General features: G+C 50.5%; 4 protein-coding genes across 5 annotated transcripts; 2 read left to right on the top strand and 2 right to left on the bottom strand.

Annotated features, from left to right (window-relative positions):
* Nucleotides 1-319: 319 nt before the first annotated feature.
* mmp14a (matrix metallopeptidase 14a (membrane-inserted)) lies at nt 320-5,432 on the top strand. The gene is made up of 10 exons (XM_077741561.1): nt 320-640; nt 2,573-2,721; nt 2,788-2,910; nt 2,977-3,284; nt 3,353-3,514; nt 3,578-3,717; nt 3,778-3,916; nt 3,976-4,126; nt 4,186-4,301; nt 4,373-5,432. The coding sequence occupies exons 1-10, from the start codon at nt 563-565 to the stop codon at nt 4,687-4,689; spliced, it is 1,683 nt and encodes a 560-aa protein (XP_077597687.1). The 5' UTR covers nt 320-562; the 3' UTR covers nt 4,690-5,432.
* Nucleotides 5,433-5,842: 410 nt separating this feature from the next.
* Nucleotides 5,843-7,292, bottom strand: mrpl52 (mitochondrial ribosomal protein L52). Its single transcript, XM_077741560.1, has 5 exons — nt 6,804-7,292; nt 6,516-6,585; nt 6,302-6,369; nt 6,162-6,226; nt 5,843-6,095 (listed from the first exon to the last, which is right to left on the bottom strand). Exons 1-5 carry the CDS (start codon nt 6,835-6,837, stop codon nt 5,913-5,915), a joined length of 420 nt encoding a protein of 139 aa, XP_077597686.1. The 5' UTR covers nt 6,838-7,292; the 3' UTR covers nt 5,843-5,912.
* Nucleotides 7,293-7,741: 449 nt separating this feature from the next.
* ajuba (ajuba LIM protein) lies at nt 7,742-11,962 on the top strand. Its single transcript, XM_077741544.1, has 8 exons — nt 7,742-9,672; nt 10,683-10,784; nt 10,851-10,918; nt 10,980-11,042; nt 11,104-11,234; nt 11,299-11,350; nt 11,418-11,486; nt 11,565-11,962. Exons 1-8 carry the CDS (start codon nt 8,445-8,447, stop codon nt 11,673-11,675), a joined length of 1,824 nt encoding a protein of 607 aa, XP_077597670.1. The 5' UTR covers nt 7,742-8,444; the 3' UTR covers nt 11,676-11,962.
* A 72-nt stretch (nt 11,963-12,034) lies between these two features.
* acin1b (apoptotic chromatin condensation inducer 1b) lies at nt 12,035-20,668 on the bottom strand. 2 transcript variants are annotated; one of them, XM_077741524.1, is made up of 17 exons: nt 20,504-20,668; nt 19,712-19,777; nt 19,532-19,643; nt 19,398-19,465; nt 18,334-19,257; nt 18,160-18,236; nt 16,996-17,110; nt 14,755-14,800; nt 14,532-14,689; nt 14,317-14,448; nt 14,095-14,254; nt 13,880-14,025; nt 13,703-13,810; nt 13,515-13,622; nt 13,066-13,450; nt 12,800-12,897; nt 12,035-12,727 (listed from the first exon to the last, which is right to left on the bottom strand). In XM_077741524.1, exons 1-17 carry the CDS (start codon nt 20,636-20,638, stop codon nt 12,476-12,478), a joined length of 3,090 nt encoding a protein of 1,029 aa, XP_077597650.1. In that variant the 5' UTR covers nt 20,639-20,668; the 3' UTR covers nt 12,035-12,475. The 2 variants fall into 2 exon arrangements, with proteins under 2 accessions (XP_077597650.1, XP_077597651.1); XM_077741525.1 differs by having other exon boundaries at nt 18,334-19,254.
* Nucleotides 20,669-20,909: the final 241 nt, after the last annotated feature.

Genomic DNA, 20,909 nt, shown 5'->3' with positions numbered 1-20,909 from the left:
TCCTACAAAATGACGTCCCCATGCGTCAGTTTCGTCGCCATTTTGGAGGTGGCATCTCAGACGAATTGTAGTAGTTTCTTGCATGCAAAAAGTCCAATTTAGATGGAATTTTTGGTTATAATCAAAAAATAAAACATGTAATCTCTCATGAAAGGGGTTTAAACGACACAGATACTTCTAAATAATGTTTTAATGTTTTCTTGAACTTGAAATGTACACAAACACATTGTAAAAGTGATGATAAATATGGAAATAAGTATTTTGTGAGTGTGCTCGGCCTACAGCTGGGGGAGAGAGAAAGTGAGGGAGTTAAAAGAACCCGCACACACATCTGGAGGAGGACCCTAAGGCTTATCCATCGCTCTGACCACGTCCACACGCTCTAAGACAATCCAGGAAAAGGGGGGAGAGCTTTGAAGGCAACAGATGGGATGATTTCATCGCTTTGTCTGGAGTTCTCAGTTCCTTTTTGACTCCGGCGTGGGCACACCAGTTGCTTTTTTTCTCGGATTATCTGCCAAAGCTCGGGAAAATCAACGATATAACTTGGGAGAAGAATAAAATGGTGGCGTTCTCGCTCGTGGCTTTGGCCTGCGCCATACGCTGCTTTTGCGTGACCGCAGATGTTTTAAGGGCAGAGGTAAGTTGGGATTTGGAACTTTTATGGAAGATGCCACCTCAAGAAATGGCCCGGGGTAATGGATGCGAGAAGAAGATGAAGCGCGTTATTATTTAGAAACTTCTGACTATTATACTGACAGTGACTTATTCTCTTGTTGCGACATGTTTATCACAGTGCGTTCTGCTTTCTTGGAAGAGACAAAAGGGAGTCACTTTTGTTGCTTTTCGGGGGAGGGACTTCTACGGCAGACAAACATCGTGCATAGACGAAACTCCCCATGGGAGTCTTTGATTTGCAAAGAGCAATGATTTCAAATACGGCCCAGTGACAAACGTTGTACCGAAATAAGCAACTATAAGAGGAAGTGAATCACAAGTTTATGCGCTTGACGGAAGGATGCCGCACAGGAGGATGTTCTTAGTCACTGACCACAAAAAAAAAACACCAAAGCGTCATTTCTGCATCAGAGCGATGAATTATTTGTACTTGGTTTTGCAGACGAAGGGTTTTTAATGCTTAGCCAAGGAAGTGGCGAGCAAAGAAAACAAAGGGGGCGTAAAAATGATGACCTTAGTGGTTTTAATAGCATCTGTATTCAATTGAACGTCAAAGACACCCCAAATTCTAACATTAAGTGGGTCAGCAGGAATAAAAGGATGGCAGAATTCCTTAAACACGTGACACTTCTTTTTTTTTCCGCTGGCGTGGACAGAGGAATAAGTGAGTGTGCTCCAATTGAAATTCCAAGTCCCGTATACTTTCCTACCGCGGCCTCGTCTAATATCTTGACCTTGCCGCATGTAACGGGACACCCCGTCTCTTTCCCCTTAACCCCTCGTTGCCTTCACAAAGCACCATTAAGCGCCAACACAAGCTTGTATGCTAACGTGCACTCTGTAGCAAAACAAATGGGCGAACTAGCTAGCTAATTGGCCACCATTCCTCCCTGGAAACAAGATTTGACAGTATTTTAAAGCAAAACAGGCCAAAAAACATGTTTGAGACGACGCTAGAGTGACGTTAGCATGCTAACGGACTGTCTGAGTTCAAGAAAAGTCATGTGACGCAAAAGAAAGTGCAGTGAGCTAACACTATGACATCGAAAAATGCTAAAGATTGGCCTTGTAGTGTAAATATGCATCCGCAAACACACTACACACACTCAGGTGGGTGTTTACCCAAAGGGCCACCAGCCGCCAGCCCACCGGCTACCCCAAGCCAACAATAGCAGCCATGTTCGAGTTGGGATAAATAGAAGCTTTGACGGCGCTAGTTCCAATGGCGTCGCACGTTTTTTCTAAGCTAACGGCGACAGAAGTCGGGATGAATCGGAAGTTCGAGTCCCTACAAATCAGTCCTTTAATGGGGGGGTCGCTCAGGCTGATTTGGGGGAGAATCTGTGGGAAATTTGCACACCCACCCACACAAGTGAACCTTGTTCCCGCGGCTACAACGTTGCCACATCACCAACAGGTAGCCGTGTGTGTGTCCCACTTTAGCCCACGGCACCCCCCTACCACTGTATTCCTCCCCATGGCCTAAAAGCCTAGTAGGATACAAAAAAATAAAGAAAAACAGTAAATTTAGAGCTAATTGAGTCTGATATTGTCATTGACCAGAAGCACTTGTTAGCTTGCTAGCATGCTCCCATTGAGAATGAATGGGAGTAGCGGTCGTTTTCATTGACATTTTTCCACAAGCTAGTTGTCGGAAAAGGGGAAGACTAGCGTAAAAATAAACGCTAGGTTAGTTTAAGCAAAGTTAGTTGTCTTTGGCGGTGGGAGACCGGATGAAATGGTGGCCACCGCTGACTCAATTTTTCTTAGAGGATGGTGTTTGGATTTGGCGCCGCCTCACGCCATGTGTGGTCCGTCTGGAGGCGGCTCGCCAATCCTAGCCCTTGGCTAACAAAAATAATGTAAGCTAACCGTGGCCTGTTTTGTCTGGAAGGCGTGGCTCCAGCAATATGGCTACCTGCCCCCCGGAGACGTCAGAGCGCAGGCTATGCGTTCGCCGCGGACCATCGAGGCGGCCATTGCTGGGATGCAACGCTTCTATGGATTGACCGTTACCGGTTCTGTGGACGCTGAAACTTTGCGGTGAGTCTTGGGGAGCAAGTTGGGGGGAATCTGTCGTTAAAACGAATTCGCTGGGACCGCCTGCAGGGCCATGAGCCGTCCACGTTGCGGCGTCCCGGACAAATTCGGTCCGGCGCTCAAAAGCAACCTGAGGAGGAAGCGCTACGCGGTGCAGGGACTCAAGTGGGACAAGTCGGAGGTGACTTTCAGGTCAGCAATGGCGCCAACCCTCAATTTTTGGTGTTTTGGCTTTGCTAACAGTTGTACTTCTCGTAGCATTCAGAACTACACACCCAAAATTGGCGAGGACGCCACCTACAGAGCCATCCGCCGGGCCTTCAAAGTGTGGGAAGCCGCCGTCCCCTTGACCTTCAGGGAGATCCCCTTCTCCCACATCCGAGGCAAAGTGGACAAGTACGCCGACATCATGCTGTCCTTCGCCGAGGGATTCCACGGAGACAGTACGCCATTCGATGGCGAGGGCGGCTTTCTGGCGCACGCCTACTTCCCGGGTCACGGGATTGGCGGGGACACCCACTTTGACATGGCCGAGCCATGGACCTCCGGGAACGTGGACCAAGGCGGTAAGACAAAGACGCTCTGGTGTGGGTTTTCTTGGGATAGTTAACCCATTTTCCAATTTTCGACCCAGGTAACGACGTTTTCCTGGTAGCGGTCCACGAACTGGGTCACGCTCTGGGTCTAGAGCACTCAAACGACCCGTCCGCCATCATGGCGCCCTTCTACCAGTGGATGGACACTGAAGACTTCCGTCTTCCGGATGACGACCGCAGAGGAATCCAAGCCATTTACGGTAGGATTCCACATAGGAGAACATGGTGATAGTAGCTCCGCCTCTTTGACGTTTCCCCCACAGGTACCAAGACGGGAGCTCCTCCCCCTCCACCCAGACCCACCAAGCCCTCCCGTCCCAGCGGGCCAGAAAACGGTCCCCACATCTGCGAAGGACATTTTGACACCATTGCAATTCTCAGAGGAGAACAATTTGTCTTCAAGGTAAACAACCGTCAAGGTGGTCCACGTTCTCCCCCAGCCGACTTACCGATTTTTTTCCAGGGCGACTGGTTTTGGCGTGTGCGCAACAAGCGTGTGCTCCCGGGTTACCCCATGGCCATTAACCACTTCTGGAAAGGTCTCCCCTCCCACATCGACGCGGCCTACGAGCGAGACGACGGCAAATTCGTCTTCTTTAAGGGTAAGCCACCTCGACACAAAATGGATGCCAGCTAGAAATTTACGCTGTGGCGCCAACAGGCGACAAGTACTGGGTCTTCAGCGAGTCCACAATGGAGAAGGACTCCCCCAAGAACCTGAAAGACATGGGGAGTGGCTTGCCTAAGGACAAAATGGACGCTGCGCTCTTCTACACCCCTACTGGACAGACCTACTTCTTCCGAGGCAGCAAGTGAGTCAGTCTCTGCCCATCTTTTCCGCTACGGAATCGAGCTAAGGCCCTTTCTGCAGGTACTACCGCTTCAACCCGAGGACCCGCACCGTGGACGCCGGTTACCCCAAGCCCATTAACACCTGGAGCGGCGCCCCGGATAACGTCAAGGCGGCCATCATGAGCGAGGACGGATGTGAGTAAAGGAGGAGGAGCCTCTGTAGGCTGGCGTTTTTTCTAATCCTGCCCCCTTTTACTTTCCCTCAGCCTACACGTACTTCTACAAGGCCAACAAGTACTGGAAGTTCAACAACCAGTACATGAAGGTGGAGTCGGGGTACCCCAAGTCGGTACTGAGCGACTGGATGGGCTGTGACGGCGATGAGCCCAGGAAGGGTCGCGAGGAGGTCATCATCCTGGAGGTGGACGAGGCTCAGGGCGGCGTGGGACCGGTCGCCGTGGCCATCCCACTTCTCCTCTTGATCCTAGTGGTGATCACCCTGGGGGCGCTGCTCTTCTTCAGGAAGTACGGCACCCCACGCCGCCTTCTCTACTGCCAGAGATCGCTTTTGGACAAGGTCTAGGTGGCGGTGACCCCCCCGGGGACGCAAAATGGGAGACGAGACGGACGTTTGGAAAGTTTTGGCGAGCTAGCTATTGACGTCACCTGGACTTGGGCAAGGATATGGCACCCCCAACCCAAACGAACCTCGGTGAGGAGACATTTTGAAGGCCGTTTGCAATCGGACTTCTGCAGCCACTTTTGGGGGCGTGGCCAACTGCTGTTTGATTGCCAGACATTCCAAATATATCGCCTTTTTAGCCGTTAGCATCGACGACGGGGAGACATTTTGCTGTGTTGTTGTTTTTTTTGAAGCAATATATTGCAAAAGCATTTTATAGGATAGTCCACGTGGTACAAAAAAAAAACGGTCAGGAGGGAGTTTACGGAGAAACCTTCTGGATACGGTGCAATTTTGAAGCTTTGTCTCATTACAAATATGGTTATTATGGCCTCCTGTTTATGTTTTCTAATTTTGTTTTTGTTGTTGCACCCGCACATTGTCGAGAGTCCTGCTGGACAGAGGCGCTGCGCGACAATGACGCGACGAGCGTTCCCGCTTTACGGCGAATCCGACCGAGTCGGGCCATTCCTCAAAAAACGCTAGCCGATATTTGCATGTGATAATCGATGCTATTTATGGACTTAACGGTGCTTGGTTTCTTCAAGGAAAAAAAAAACATATTAAAAGGGAATTAATTGGGGGATGGTCATATTTATGAGCGTATCAATAAAAGCCAATGATATGTTTCTATGCATTCCTCACTTTTGGAGTATTATGACTGTTATTTGGTAGTACTTATTTTAGTGGGTGGGCTGTCAGCTGATCTGTTTTGGGCCAAAAAGCAACGTCAGCGCCTCACAATGGCCAACATCTGCTTCTCATTTCCTCAAAAGCAAAATAAGGCCAGGGGGTGGGAGGAAAAAGACACACCATGTGCTGTTCTCAGCATTTTAACAATCAAAAAAGACGCTGCTGGACGTCCAAATAACTTTAAGCTGACTAACTCTTTTTCTTATTAAATTACATTCTAAAAAACATCCCATTTCCACACGTACTTAAACTCCAGCTTCTTCTTCTTTTGTATAGAAATCGCACAAAATGGGGTTGAGTCGTTATTGTCCTACACTGCCGCCTGGCGGCCACTTTTAAAACTACAGACGAAACACAAAACTAATAGAAATTGATTTATTTCATGAAAGGTAATTGTTCAATACCAGTTTGGGGTGGGTAGGGGGGAATAATTATATCACAGGCTGTTTCTCCTGGTTCTTTTTCTTCGTTTTTGTTTTTGTTTTAATAAAGTGGCCTTTAGGTTTGAACAACAAAGACTTTTTGTGCTCCTCGGCTCGTCGGGCTTCTTCTTGTTTTGCTTGCCATGTCTCCAAGCCTTTGTCCACCTCAGAGTCCAGCATCACGATGCGCCTCTGTGGAAAAATACATTAAAATGTAAAAAAAAAATGCAGTTTTTTACACAGAAGAAGGCTACTTACAGCTAATTCTTCCCTCTCCTTCTGTCTTCTCAACATGCCTTTTGCTGGAGGTGCTGGTCTACCATCTGAAAAAAACAATAACAACAACAAGTTAGCCAGGCATAAATTGTGACATTTTTAATATATTTGGCCACATTTACCTGCATAAGACCAATCAGGCAGATCTGTCATGGGTCCATATTCTGTACCACTGCGTGCAAGTGAATGCCTGAATGACAATTATAGACATTTTTCAACTAAAAATCACCATGTAACGGTAGTTGAGCTCAACACAATAATATTGCGAATTAGTAGTGGGGGTTCACCGTCATTTATGCCGGTTTGACATATTGTTTACATTCAAATGTAACTTACTGTAGCCTCCATTTTTCTCCAGCTTGAACTGCCTGCGTGGTGCTTAACCTCCGGCACGAGCACTTTAACGCTGCAAAATAGGAAAATACAGCTATACAATACCAAAACGGAGCGTCTAATAAATGTAGCTATGGCTCTTAGCATTAGTTCGACTAGCCAAACGTCGTCACTGTGTTTACTAGCAGTTAAAAGGAGTGACAGTCTAAAAGAACACTAATACTGATATCAAAATATGACCAACGAGGTGAATATTTGTCAACAAGTGTGTCAAAGTATCAGAGGTCTTACCGGAGAAACACAACGTCCTTATGGGGGCCGCCATGTTGCTTGTACTGACAATAAATGTCCCGCAGAGGGCACTGACGGCACGAATTCTGGTAGTCAAACCAAATCAATAAAAAAGTTAAAAGTTGACACTTTAAAACATTCAAACGCTGAATTATTTAGTTCTAATGGGTCATTTTTGTTTATTGAAATGTCTTGTTTTGGGGGCAGAGATCTAAGTTGACCCTGATATAAAGTTTTCTGAATTCTAGTCACGTATTAAAATTACAAAAGGGACAGAGCTCGATTTTCACTGTTAATCGTTCAGAGTTCAACGACTCTGTTTGCTTGTTTGGCGGAGACATGAAGGCCCCCCCCACACCCCTTTTAAAAAAGCCGAATTCCTCCGGCAGGTTTTCGGACAAGTTGCCACTCGTAGGCCCGGGTGCGGCGGATGGGCAAACTGGGCGAGAGAGTACGTTCCGGCAGGCCGACGGCGCAGGGGGGACTCCGGGGTGAAAGGCTCCATCTCTCCCCGGAGGCCGCCTCACGCCACTGTGTCCTTCCGCGCATTCCACAGTCTGTTGGTACATTCAAGTAGTGCCACACCAAAAAAGCCCAGCTTTCGCCACTTTGGGGCTTTTTTTCCACGTCGAATACAAATAGAAACGCCGCAAGGGCAATGCGAGAACATAAAATTACGCGTTAAATGAGGCAAGAGTGCTTATTAACAAAAGGGGAATGGAAGTGGGGGCGTAGAGGGGGGCAATGAGCCGCCGCCGTTGACTGATAAAGGAAACGAGGAAAAAGTCAAGGTTGAAGGCGGGGGAGCGACCAGGCAGGCTATTTCCTGCCTTCAAAACAAAACAAGAAGTAGTCCAAGTCAATAGGACAGACTGTAAAGACGAGTGGTCATTGTTTTAGTTTGAAATGATCAAACCGGAACGACATATCCCTTTCGGGGCACACAGGATTGTTCGGAAAAGAAGGGGGAGTCATTATTTAGGGGAAGAAAGAAAGAAAGAAAGAAAGAAAGCATGCAAGAAAGAAAGTAAGTTGTCGACCGTGCAATGAACGCTGGGAGGGATTTATTTATACCCGGTGGCTTTTTTTCGGGACGGAAACGATCGGCGAGAACAGACTATTCCTTGTCTTCCTAACTTGTGCGCTCCTGGACGCAATCGTGCAACGCATACGCCTACTAAGGACTTTGAGTTTTTTTCTTTTTCTTTTTTAAATAATATTACTCCTGGAATGAAATCGCAGGAGTCGGATGAGTCGTGCATGGGCAGATCTGTAGTTTGAAGTAGTATCTTTTTTATTTTTGGAAGCATATCATTAAGGGAAAGAGAGTCCGCTTTCTTTCCGAGGATCTGAAGAAGACTTGTGGACGATGCAGATGTGGAGCGACGCGAGGGTCCACAAAGGAGGTCCTGCACCGCTCAAAGTTTCCTGGATGTGTGCTTGTTGCGAGCCCTCCGAGGCATCCCACCTGCGCCCCTAGCTTGTGGGCATGATGGCAAAGCAGTAAGGATTCAAGCAAGGCATGGCATGAGTCCTTCCTTCTTTTTTCCTTCCTTCCCACGCCCCCCTCGATCTTTGACTTATCTGGCTGTTTATTGTAAGGAATCCCAGAGTAGTGGTCTTTGAGTGTGGCTTTTCGCCATGGATCGGCCCATCAGCAAGTTGCTGGAGAAGCTCAAGCTCACCGACTCGGGCAGCGCCAAGCTCAACAGCTCCAAGAAAAAGCAGGACCCGGCCGGGGACGTGGACGCCGGCCCGGTCCACTCGCCCGTCCAAGCCGAGGACCAGGCCACGACGGCGGCTCATCCGTCTTCCGCCCTGGCGCCGTTGAGGCGGCGTTCTCCCCAGCAGAGGGCCTCGTGCTACCTGGGCGAGGGCCTGGACTCGCACCTGAGAAGAGAGTCGGGTTTGGACTGCGACTCGGCGGGACACGAGGCGTCCCTGAACCGGCGCCGCTACTCCCTGGAGCTCCAGCAGCTGGTGCGGCGGCAGCAGCTCCTGTCCCAGCCTCCGCCTCCGTACCCGGTGGCCCCGGGTTACGGCTCGGCGGCCCGTTGCCCGGCCGACTCGGCCTACCTGTCGGAACCGGAGCGCCACAAGCGCCTGTCGTTGCAGGAGGCCCTGTTTTACAAACGCCTGAGCGCCGGTAGCGAGATGTGGGAGAGCCACAGGCCGGCGACCCTGTCGCACCCGCCGCAGCGTCCGGCCGACGGCTTCTTCTACCCGGCGGGGCCCACCCTGAGCCCCCGCTCGTCCTTCAGCCTCCAGGAGTCGGTGGCGGTCAGCCCCCGGTCCAGCTTCGCCTCCAGTACGGCCAGCGGCGTGGGCGGCGGCGGAGGGGGCGGCGGGAGCCCCATGGGTAGCCGCTGCAGCAGCAACCGGACCAGCGGGATCAGCCTGGGCTACGACTCGCGTTTCTCCAACCCGCCCCAGCGGCAGTCGCCGTCCTCGCAGACGGGGCCGGTTTACGGGAAGACCCCCGTGGAGGCCTGGACTCAGTACCTGGACACCAGGCAGTGCGCCCACGACACCCGCCACTCCTACCCGCCCGCCCTGGGGAGCCCGGCCGCCGCCTGCTACCCGGCGGGTCCGGAGTGGTGGGACGGGGCCCGGGGCCAAGAAGGGGGCGGCGCGGCGTTGGCGACGGCGGGCGAGAAGAGCCGCCACTCGGACCTGCCGGGCACGCGCTACCAGGAGGAGCTGACCCGACTCCTCCTGAGGGACGCGGCCCTCCAGGGTGGGGGGCTCCTGGAGGGCCTGATGCTCAAAGAACAGTCCAAAGCCGGCCCCCCGCCGCAGATCCAGGCCCAGGACGACCCGGGGCCCCCCACCGGACGAGAACCGACAGAAAACCGGCAGGAGTTTTTCGGTAAGCATTTTTGAATCGAACCTGCCGAGACGTGCCGACATATTTAAGAAAAAGTGGGCGAGTTGGAGACAGGCCTTTTGTATTGTTAGGTTTATTTACTCATGATCTATTGGATTTTTTTAGGGCTTCTACTGTACAAAATGACACTTGAAGATATTTTTACGGTGGGATATAAATGCCAGGCGCTCATAAATGACTCACACACGGTTTGCGTACGTCTGTGTGTGTGTGTGTAACGGTGGCTAAATGAATGTGTGTGTGTGTGCCATTTCTTTGTGGTAGGGTGTGTTTTCCTCTGGTGACTTCAGGCCACAGTAATGCTCTCAAGTGTGTGTGTGTGTGTGGGGATGCAGGGGCGGTGTGTGCTGCAGCCTGTTTTTCTTCTCAGGTATGCGTTCCCTCGGGGGACGTGCAATGGAGTCGAGCTTAAGCCCAGGGTCTCCAAAATAGGGCCCGTGGGCCTCAGTTTCTTCAAAACAAAAGAAGCTGGAGTTCAAATGTACATTTGAGTCAAATTAGAGTTCAATTTACATTCTTTGGCGTTAGCCTGTCGCTACGTTAGCTTGAAATAAGCGGAAGGACGCATTGTTGGGGTTAATTATTAACCAATTGGGGAGAAATGAAGTGAACTTTGTCAGTTGTCAATCTGTGAAGCGAAAAAAAAGAAGGGAAAAACTCTTCTTGGTTTCTTTGCCGGAGTCCAGCAGGAATGTTTGGTTGGCGTGGCACTCCCCTAAGCCACAATTTCAACAAAAAAAATGTGGCCAGATCCTGGAATAGATCATAAAGGACAACCTCAGCGCGTGGCCTTCAATTTAGAGAGCGCGCAAGAAATAGAGCTAACGCTAACAATTGAGCTTTTAGGGGGGTTTACAGGAAGTGAAGGAATTTCCCTTTAATGTCAGCGCCTGGGTGTGAGAACCCCCCAACCCCCGGTCCATGTGAACAAGCACTTTTACGAGTCTGAATTCCCCAGCCGCTTCAAAAAAAGGCTTTTTTTCTCTTTTTAGGAACCTGCATCAAGTGCGGGAAAGGCGTGTACGGCGCCGACAACGCCTGCCAGGCTTTGGACAGCCTCTACCATACACGATGCTTCACCTGCGTGTCCTGCGGTGAGCAAAACGGCGCCCAAAGATGGCCAGGAGTTGACCCGCTTGCGTTTTTTTGTCTCTTGGCAGGGCGCGCTTTGAGGAATAAGGACTTCTACAACGTCAATGGCTCGGTTTACTGCAAAGAAGATTACATGGTGAGACTTTTCACTTTTTTTACTCTTTTGCAAGGAAGGCTGACGCTTTATGATTCCACAGTTTTCCGGTTTCCAGGCGGCGGCAGAAAAGTGCAGCATGTGTGGACATCTCATTCTGGAACAGGTCAGGCGGACAACCTGGCTTCTTTTTAAGAGTCTTACACCTTAACGTTTGTTTTTCCCAGATCTTGCAAGCGCTGGGGAACTCGTACCACCCCGGCTGCTTCCGCTGCGTAGTGTGTTCCAAGGCCTTGGACGGCGTCCCCTTTACGGTGGACCAGCATAGCAACATCTACTGCGTAGCCGACTACAACAAGTACTCCAATCCGTCTTCCTTCCTTCCCTTCCTTCCTAGTCCTAAAGTCTTCTTTGTGTTGCAGAACTTTTGCCCCCAAGTGCGCAGCCTGCTTCCAACCCATTTTGCCCACCGAGGTAAAGCCGCCGCCCTCCCCAAAAAGCCCCGCTCACCTTCCCACTCCATCTTAAATGTGATTTTCAGGGCAGCGAAGAGATCCTCAGGGTGGTGTCTATGAATAAGGACTACCATTTTGAGTGCTACCACTGCGAGGTGAGCTAATGGTCGCTATGGGTGGATAGCCGCGCCCCTTTTTGGTTGTCTATTGACGTCATTTTGACTTTTTATCAGGAGTGCGGCAAGCAGCTTTCCGATAAGGCCGGCTCGCAGTGTTTCCCGTTGGATTGTCATCTACTCTGCCACCCGTGTCACGTGACCCGGGTGTGTGGCGGCGAGAAGTGACCACGCCCCCACCCGGCGTTTTTTCTCCAGTCGATGGTACCTGCTGTTTTCAAATTGTACTGTAACGCCACCAGGGAAAGCGACTACTGCTGTCCAAGAACAAGGGATCCTGATAAGTGTATATATATTTTTTGGGGGGTTTGGTTAGCAAACGTTTTGCACTTCAAGCTCGAGATTTTGTTCGAGTTAAAAAAAAGGACCATTTGTGCCATGTAAGGATGCCGTAATAACACATTTTGCCTTCCGACTAGACGGCTTTTGCGCTTGTACGTTTCAAAGCTCCTATAAAAGACAGATTTTGGAAAACTTTTGGGGATTTTCATCATTTTAACCAGTAAAAAAAAAGACATCAACAGGTGAACGTTTTCCCAAGTGGATAACATGGGTGTGTTTATTTTCTTGTAATGATTTGCGATACATTCGGCAACAACAAAAATCACAATTTGGACTAAAAACAAAAGTTAAAACTAGCTTTAGGAAGACAAAAAACAAATTTGGGGGGGTGTACGGAAACATTCAAACAGAAAAGAAGTTTCCTCGTGCAGGTTGATGCTGAAAAGTCGCTAAATTTTTTTGAGTGGGCCAAAAGAAAAAGCTATTTGAAAATAACCGTAAAAAAAAGAAGAATCTTCACTGCCGAACCGAGTGGAAAGACTAAAACTTCAGGGCATCTATTTTGGACTTTATTATAGGGCTTTGGAAGGAATAAAGTGTGGAACCACAGAAGAAAAAAAAAAAAGCCTCCCAAAAACCTCAGCCACACACATCATCAGGCCCCTCCCTCCCTCCCCCTTACCCTTTCAGCGGCGCCGGTCTCGGGTGTCGCTGCCGCTACGGGATCGCCATCCCACGGGCGGCCGTCCGGGTCGATGCTCCCCGTCTTTGTTGCGGGCCGCCTCCTTGTCGCGATCGGCTTCGCCGCCTTTCTCGCGGGACTTCAGTCGCTCTTTCTTGCGTTGCTCTCGCATTTTTTCCTGCTCGTCTTGCTGCTCTTTGAGGCGCCGTTCTCGTTCCTTTTGCCGCTCAGAGCGCTCCAGCACCCTCTGGGCTGCCTGTTTGGGGGGGATAGAGGTTTGTTATTTTATCAGATGGGTTAAATTATTATAAATTTAAAGTGTTCTGACCTGTTCTTCAGTGAGGGGGAGCCAGTATATACACGGAGCCGCTTTAGTCTTGAGGAATAAGTCGTCGAGGAGCTTAGCGGGGGGTTCGTCTGCTTTTTCTGATGAGACAAAAGAGAAAAAATATTGTTTTATAAGTCTGATGCTTAGTAGAGTTTGAGATACTAAGTGACTTTCAACATTGGAATGGAAAAATAGTCAAAGTCCATAACTTGGACATTGTCGCCCTCCTGTGGTATAAGCAGCACATTACATGAGTGTATAGTTACCCTTTTTTTCAGTCTTTCTGTCCTTCTCCCTCTCTTTACTCTTGGGCCGGTCCCTCCTCCGTCGCTCTTTGTCCCGGGACCTGGAGCGCCGCTCGCGTTTCTCCGTCCCGGGTCTGGCGAACTCGCGGATTTTGTCGCGGTCCCACTCTCGCTCCTCGCGGGCCCGCTCGCGGCGTTCCATCTGCCACTGGCGCTCGGCCCACAGGTCGCGCACGCCGGGGGCGCCGCGATCCCGTTCCCGGTCCCTCTCTCGGTCTCGGTCCTTGTCTCGCTCGGGCATGAGCGGGGGCAGGCGGACCTGCGGCGGCATCGCTGGCACCGCCGCCGTTTGGGGCTCCGCTGGCTCTTCGCGGTTGGGCTTTAATACGCCTTTGTGAAAGTCCAGCTTTGAGGAGACAAAACGAACATTTAAAATAATGAAATAACATGCCAGATCAACTCGTTTTTACCTCGTCTTGTTGTGAAAAGTCCACACTGAGCACTTTAGGATTGCTGTGAGGCCACTTGACCCCGTGAAGAGCCTCCCTGGTGGCCGCCGCCTCGTCCTGTGTGGCGTACTTGGATGGAAACGGTTGGGGGAGGAGGGGTACAATTAGCCAAAGCACCGGGAGAAGAAAAAAAATGAATGGTTGCCTACCGTGACGAAGCAGTGTGACTTGATCTTGTCGATCCAGAAGCCCTCCTCCACCAGGTTTCCCGTCTGCTTGAGTAATTCTTTGAGCTGGCCCAACGTGAATGGCCGCACCTGTCATATGGGGCAAGTGGTCAGCACACATCATTCCACTACAAAAGTGATCGTGTGATGAAAACTCACCAGGTTGGTCACATGGACAATATTGGAGGGCTTGCCGCGAGGCGGCGAGGGTTTCCGCGTGGAGCGGATGGGGTCGTCGATGGTGATGGAGACGCCGGAGCGCTGCTGACTGATGGAGCGGCGCACCAAAGTGTCATCGGGGGAAGCTGGAGGAGGAAGATTGGGGTTAATGGAGACTTTGGGACATAAAGGCAGTGGTTCTGAGAGGCGCTTACCCTTTTTGGGGTCCAGTTCCGGTGTGTCCTCGGGCGGACTTTGCTTGGGCTCCTCTACGGGGACCGGGGGCGGGGTTTCGGGTTCCGCCGTCTCCACCGTCATGGCCGTCTCCTCCTTTTCTTCGGTCTCCCCGTTCTCTTGGTTGGCGCTGGGAACCACCTGTGCGTGGAAATGATCATGACTCGGTCCTAAAAATGGTAGGCGACCATTTTGGGACTCACCTGTGTCACGGTGCGGCGGATCTTGAGCCCGTCGTCGCCATGGCCGTTGTCTTCATCCCCAGAGAGCTGGAGCTCCTCGGGGTGGAGGTCCACTACTGCCTCCTGGGCCGATTTGATATCTGGGATTAAAGACTGTAACACAAGTGAGGCATTGTTAGGTATTGAAACTATATGCCAGCAAATACGGTAATGTGGCAATTCAGGTTGCGCAATACCTTGAGGGAGTCTGTGGTAATGCTAATGGACGGCTTCTTGGCGGTGACGGCGGTACTGGATCCCCAGCGCCTCTTCCTCCCCGCCACGGCGCCCGTGTCGGCGTCCCCCGCTCCGCCCTCGACGTCCCCGCCACCGGAGACGACCGGGGTCTTGTTGCCTGTGAGAAAAGGTTGGTGTCAATAATAATGGGATTGGGCGCGGGGTTAGCGATGGTTAGCTTACCGCTGAGGGAAATCTTGCGAGCGGCAAAGGCCTTGGGAGTGGTGCTCTGGAAAGAGAGGGACAGAGAAAAAGAACATACAGAAACCCGAAAGGGTGCCAGGGGTGAGACGGGAACTCAAAACGGACAACAGCTAGTCAGTCGAACGGGAAAATGGGGGCAAGGAAGAGTTTGTGGGAAGTCAAAAAAAATAAAATAAAGGAAATTCTCAGGCTAGAGCTAGACATGTGTTCCACCTCTGCTGCTCAAGGACATCAAGTTAGAACTTACGACTTTGTAGCCATGTCTTGGTTCTGGTCCAATAACAATCAACATTACAGCCCTGCCACTTCAACTGGATTGGACGCCTAGAAGTGATCAACTCATTGGCAGCAATAGACGTCCAATCCTTTTGCTCATTTCAGAAGAATTGGACCTATATTGTCAACATACTCTAATGTATTTATTTTTAACTGACAGGCACGTGATTGGACGCCTACTATTGAAAAAAAAAAACGTTCTTTGCAGCAGAAGTGGAAAACTGAAGCCCTGGAGCCTATTTCTTTTTTTTTGGATTTGAATATTTAACTGTAGAGAGCTTGGTATAATGTAGTTGTTGTTGTTGTTTTTAACACTACCACTGGAGTCATACTATCACAAATCAAACTGCAGTACGTATTCCAATTAGTTAAAATGATGTTGAAATGGTGAAAAGTGATTGCCTGGTACCATTAGACACCTGATTCCTTACTGGCTGGACTAGGGCTGCCCAACGGCACCACCCTGTGCACTGTATCTAGGCAACAAGGATCCAATCGGGGAAGGCGGACGAAGCGAAGGCACGTCACGATTTGAGTGTGCCGGAACTGATCACTCGGGGTGCTTTTTTTAGTCTCTGGAGGAAAGGAAGGGCTTGCTTGCTTGCTTGGGCTTGCTTTCTTCATCAAAATGGCTGTTCATAAAAGTCACAATTGTGTCCTTTGGGGAGAAGAGGGGGCTTTTGTATGTGGTTTGGTGTCCTCCATTTTGGCAGGTAAAGTCTAAATCTCCAAGTCTTTGGAAAGTCTTTGTTTGAAGCGTTCCTTCTTGGTCCAAAAAATAAATCTGATGCAGTTCAGTAGGGCCAGGGAAAAAGATGAGAACGAGGTTGGTTCTTGCGTTAAATGAAAATGTCCAGCCACAAAACAAAATTAAAATACTTCCAAGGCTCTGCCACCAATCGTGTAGTCCATGAAGAACAGCTGGGTGTCCAGACGCATCTTTGTTCAAGTGTGAGAGCTGAAAAGTGTCCATTTCTGTCGTACTCGTGCTACTTCAGTTCCAGTGTCCCGAGACAAAAGGACACCTGGGCAGTCTAGAGCCATAAATCGCCAACGCAAAATGAACAGTTCAGTAATCGTGGCTCTTGAGGTGAGGTTACCGTGACAACTGGGATTTGCCGTTACCGTGGTGTCCCGGTGGATGTCTGACAAGTGTTCAAGTCCTTTTTGGTGGCTCAAGACTGTGCCATGATAGGTTAGGGGACTCAAAATTCAGGTAGCGGGGACGCCCTGGGGCGTATCGGGATGGAAGTTGAAGAAGGAACGGATGAGGTGCTGCTGTTGGAGTTGGTGGTGGTGTTGTTGGCGGTAGTAGTAGTAGTACGCAGCTTGTACCAATAGGGGCAATGGAAGAGGCATGGGCACCTTCATAACAAAGCAATCAATGTGGTTTTAAACAACAATCACACCATCAAAATATTGAAGAGAGAAGAAGCGTTCATGAGGGGATACGAAAGAAGGACAGATGAAGAAAAAGAGGCAGGAGATAAGCTGTGTAATGCATCGCGCGTGACACACCCCACCCACAAAATAACAGATGGTTGGTTAACTCTCGGTGTAGGACACTGGACAATGCTGGGAAACGCTACTTTTGGCACAAAAATTTAAAAAAGTCAGATTGGGGCGACGTGACATGCAGTTCAGACGATCAAAGTGAGCTGTCTGGGGGATAAGATGCAATCAGTTGCCATGGCAACCGACTCCAACGACAACAGGAGTTCTTTGTAAAAAAAAAAAAAAATACTGCCAAAATAATTAGCCTTCAGTATGGTGGTACCTTTAGGCCTCTAGGCAACTAGAATCGAAATACAGGTCGAACAATATACTATATATTTATATTTTCTTTGAAATTGACATTAGTGGACCTTGTCATGCTCCGTAGCGAATGCGAGTGATTAGCCGCCGACGGGCAAACGCCAGGCAGGCTCTCTCGGCCAGACATACCTCTTCCAGGCGGCCATCGCCGTCCGCGGGCACGGCGTCCGGCTGCCGGGCTTCGGCGCTCTCGGAGTGGGGGTCCACTTCGGAAACGGACGCCTCGCTGGGTTCGGACACTTCTCTGGAAACAGAAGGAAAGGGTCAGAAGAGGAAAAAATATATAAATTGGACCTTTAGCCCGGCCTAAGAGCAAAAATATTAGCATTTGGTTGAGATGTACCCTCCCACTAACGTGTTTAGTACTAGCAAACGTTCATTCATTCGCTACCAGTTTTCACTTGAAATGAATTGGACGTCGACTGCGGTCAATGGCAACCCACGAGATTAAAAAAAACGTAACGACCAAAGGCCAAGGACTTCACAAAAGACACCCAGCGTCATTCCCACATGCTTGCAATCCATCCGCCCAGCGTCGCCCATTATTACCCGTTTTTGTTAGCTTCGGATAGCATTCTCGCCGGACTTGAGGAAAGGACGCTCGGCTCGGCGACAGAAAGCGGTGGTCGGCGGAGGGTTTTTGCAACCCCCCCAAAAAACAACAAGGGGCGTCGGAGGTGTTACGAGCACACCGCGGCGAATGACTGCAACGCTCTCAAGGATGCAATGTGGGCATGCCAGCCATGTTGGCTAGCGAAAAGCGGTGTCGAGGAAAAAAGAAAAAGGCGATAAAAATAAAACCACGGTTATACTGCGTTTCCCCGTGCGGGTTAAAAGTTAGGCAAACGATTCGCGACGCTCGCTCGAGTCATAGGAGCATTTTAGAAGAGCGTCGCGTGATGAATTAAAGGCCGGGTGCCTGGGCTAGCTACAAGCGGAAATCGCACCAAGAGGTAATAGAAGGAGGACAAGGACCCAATTAGGGAAGAGGGAAAAAAGCCACAGCCAATCCGCTGCTAGGGCGTCCCTTGACATGCCTGACCGAAAATACAACAAGATACGTTAGCTTTCGGTAGTAGAGCCGCTATTACCAAACAATGCAGGCGTGCTAGAAATGGAAAGTAAACACAAATACATGAATAAACAATGGCTTAATCCAGTAGTTATGCTGTAATACTTGTAGGAATAATTATTACACATTATACATAGTATGTATTATTATAAATGATTGTTTTAGATGGTAAAATATTTTTGAAATGTTGCCTGTTTACAAAACATGCAAATGTTCCAAACCTTTTCAGCAGGTGTCCGTTGTCTGTCTCCATCCCTTTTGTCTCGCTATCTGCATCTCCTCGTCCTAGCTCGGGTCTCTGTAAGATGACCATAGGACGCACCGTTCAAATGCAAATATGACAGCTTTTTGGTATTTTGGTCAGTGGTTAATTTCAACTATGGTGAATTACTGACCTTAAGCTTTCTCACATTTCGTCGCGATGGAACTCTGACGGAAGACGAGGACGACGATTTGGACGACGAGTCCGAATCCGACGAGGAGGGACCGGAATCCGGAGCGTCGGCCATTTTCTTTTTCTCCTCTGGCTTTTCTTGGTCTCGCGCTTTGGCCTCTGGCTCCTTTCCGTCGCCGACTGGGTTTTCTTTCTTGGGGATGTCCGGAGACTCGCCGGTCCGCGCCTCCTCCGACTCCATTTTGTGCACCAAAAGCGAGAGCGGACCGGCTCTGCGCTTCGGAGGCGGCTCGGGACTACTGGAGCGGGATCTGGAGTCGGAGTCTGGCCCCTGGGCGGGACGCGGCGCTCCGGAACTTTCCCCTTCCTTGTCGTCGGCATCCGGGGGGCTCTGCTTGGGGGTCTCGGGTAGGGGGAAGAGGTCGGGGGGCGGCGACGGGGGCGGGGTCGGGTGCCGCAGTTGCATCAGGTTCTGGTGCGGCTGCGGGATGTGCTGAGGCGCTTGAAGCTTCCGTTTGGACCTGGCGGGCACCTGTGGGGGGGCCCGGTTACCTTTTCGAGCCGCGCCGGGCCCGGGTCCGGGCCCCCAGTCTTCGTCATCCCCGCTGTCGTTGTCTTCGTCATCGTCTTCGTCGCTGTCCTCCCGAGCCCGACCGCCGGCCGAGCGGCTGAGGTGGAGGACCGAATGGGAGGAGCCGCTTTCGCTGGGGGCCACGCCTTCTTTCTCTTGGGCCCTGGACAAGGCCGGGGGCAACCCCTGGCGGTCCGGCTGGCCCAGGACGCGCACGGACAGGGAGGCCACGGCACGCGGAGGGGAGGGGGCCGGTACTTCTTTGTGTCCCTGAGGAAAGGTGGCCCTCTGTGCCCGGGCTCCCGGGGTGGCGACCTCTGACCTATCGGACGTGCCCGTCCCAGGGGGATTCTGCTGTGGAAAAAAATGTCATAAATCAGATTGACTTTACCAATTTGCCGAAAAGGGAATGTTGAAAATGGTAAATATACACATTTTTAAGGTGGTAGTGGCTTTCAAAAGTTTGAAAACAGGTCACCACGTGGACCACCCACCTTGTCAGAGACGCAGGATGAGCTGTCATTGTCCGACTGCTCTTCTTCTTCTTGCATTGTTGAGCTTTCTGTTATGGGGGAGAAATGACAGAATTAGGGCAAATGGCCACCACTAATTTTCTGGACTGTTATACCGTCAGCCTCCTCTTGGAGCTGAGCGTCTCTCTCCGGCCGGTGACTGAGGAGCTCCTGCTGCTTGGCCAGATACTGCTGGATGAAGCTATTCTGGCTCATCTCCTCCCCAATCTGCAACAAAAAATATATATGCTGTAGTCTGGTAGCGGGCTGGACGGCAAGGGTTAAATCAGCGCTACCTGTGAGTTGGGTTGAAGTCCGCCATGAGTGGTGGACGTTTTTTGCAGATTCTCCAGCATCAGCGCCTGTGGGGAGGAATGATTATTTACAGTGACCAAAAAGTTAACTTGATCCACAGTATGTTACAGAAGGTCCAAAATGGACGCCTATCGCCGTCAATGGCAGAACAAATGTCAAGTATACAGGCGACCCTGTGCTCCGAGTTACGTACACAGTCGCCATCCCAGCGAGAAGCTACCTGTGACGTAAAGCGAGTAGCCTCATGCCATGTGTATCCAACCAAGTGTAAATGTTCGCTGGCGGATGTATTTTAAGTCGCCGGGGTCCCCGGCCTTGACACGAACGCGGCTTTCTCGTCGCAAAAACAATAACAAAACATGCCAAAAAGGGCCCCGCTTATCACGAGCGGTTGTTTATTTTGGAAAGGGTGCCTTTTTTGTTGTTGTTCGCTCGCTTCCGCCCGGCTTAGGCCTCCATTTGACAGGTGCACACGGCAACTGTGTGCAACACGGTGCCCCAGAACTATTTACCAATTCGACCGCGAAACGAAGCCGAAGCCCAAGCGGTAGCTAGCTTAGCCGTTTTAGCAACGTCCACCATTACGGGACGCCCTTCCAAGTATTTCCGTGTACTATTCGGTACCGAAGCGACGAGAGTACTTATTCCCGCTTCGGAGCCCCTGAATATCGTTAAGACCCTCCACCCCTGCCCCTTCCCTCCGCCGCCTGTCTGCTAGTAAACTTGTCCACACTCTATCGCAAGGCGCCCCGAAAAACAGTCCCCCAACTCACTCCCTTGAGTCGCTGGATGAGTTTGTTCTTCGCCCCGCTCTTGGACAGGTTTCTCTGCTCCAGCGCGGCTTTCAAATCCGCGACTCGGAGGGATTGTAAAGGCTGTCCATCAAGCGTAATATCCTCGTCCGCCATCTTGTCGAAAGTACTCCCGACAAGCGTCGTTTGGGTTGCCGTTCGGCGTCGTCGTTCGGCAATTTCCGGAGAACTTCGGCACGACCCGAGTGACGCTTCGGCTCTCCGACAGTTTCCGGAAATTTTCAAATATATTTGAGTGCTGACGCTATTATATACTAGAATTTTCAACTTAATACAGATACAATGATAGATAAATGATATAATTTCCCACACGAAGCTATTTTTTTTCATTAGCAACGAAACATATAGTTAATACATATTGTACTAA

The sequence above is a fragment of the Stigmatopora nigra genome, chromosome 20, assembly GCF_051989575.1.
Source record: "Stigmatopora nigra isolate UIUO_SnigA chromosome 20, RoL_Snig_1.1, whole genome shotgun sequence".
Classification (NCBI taxonomy): Eukaryota; Metazoa; Chordata; class Actinopteri; order Syngnathiformes; family Syngnathidae; genus Stigmatopora; species Stigmatopora nigra.
Note: the sequence above shows the minus strand (reverse complement) of the source record. Positions and strands in the feature narration are given on the sequence as shown.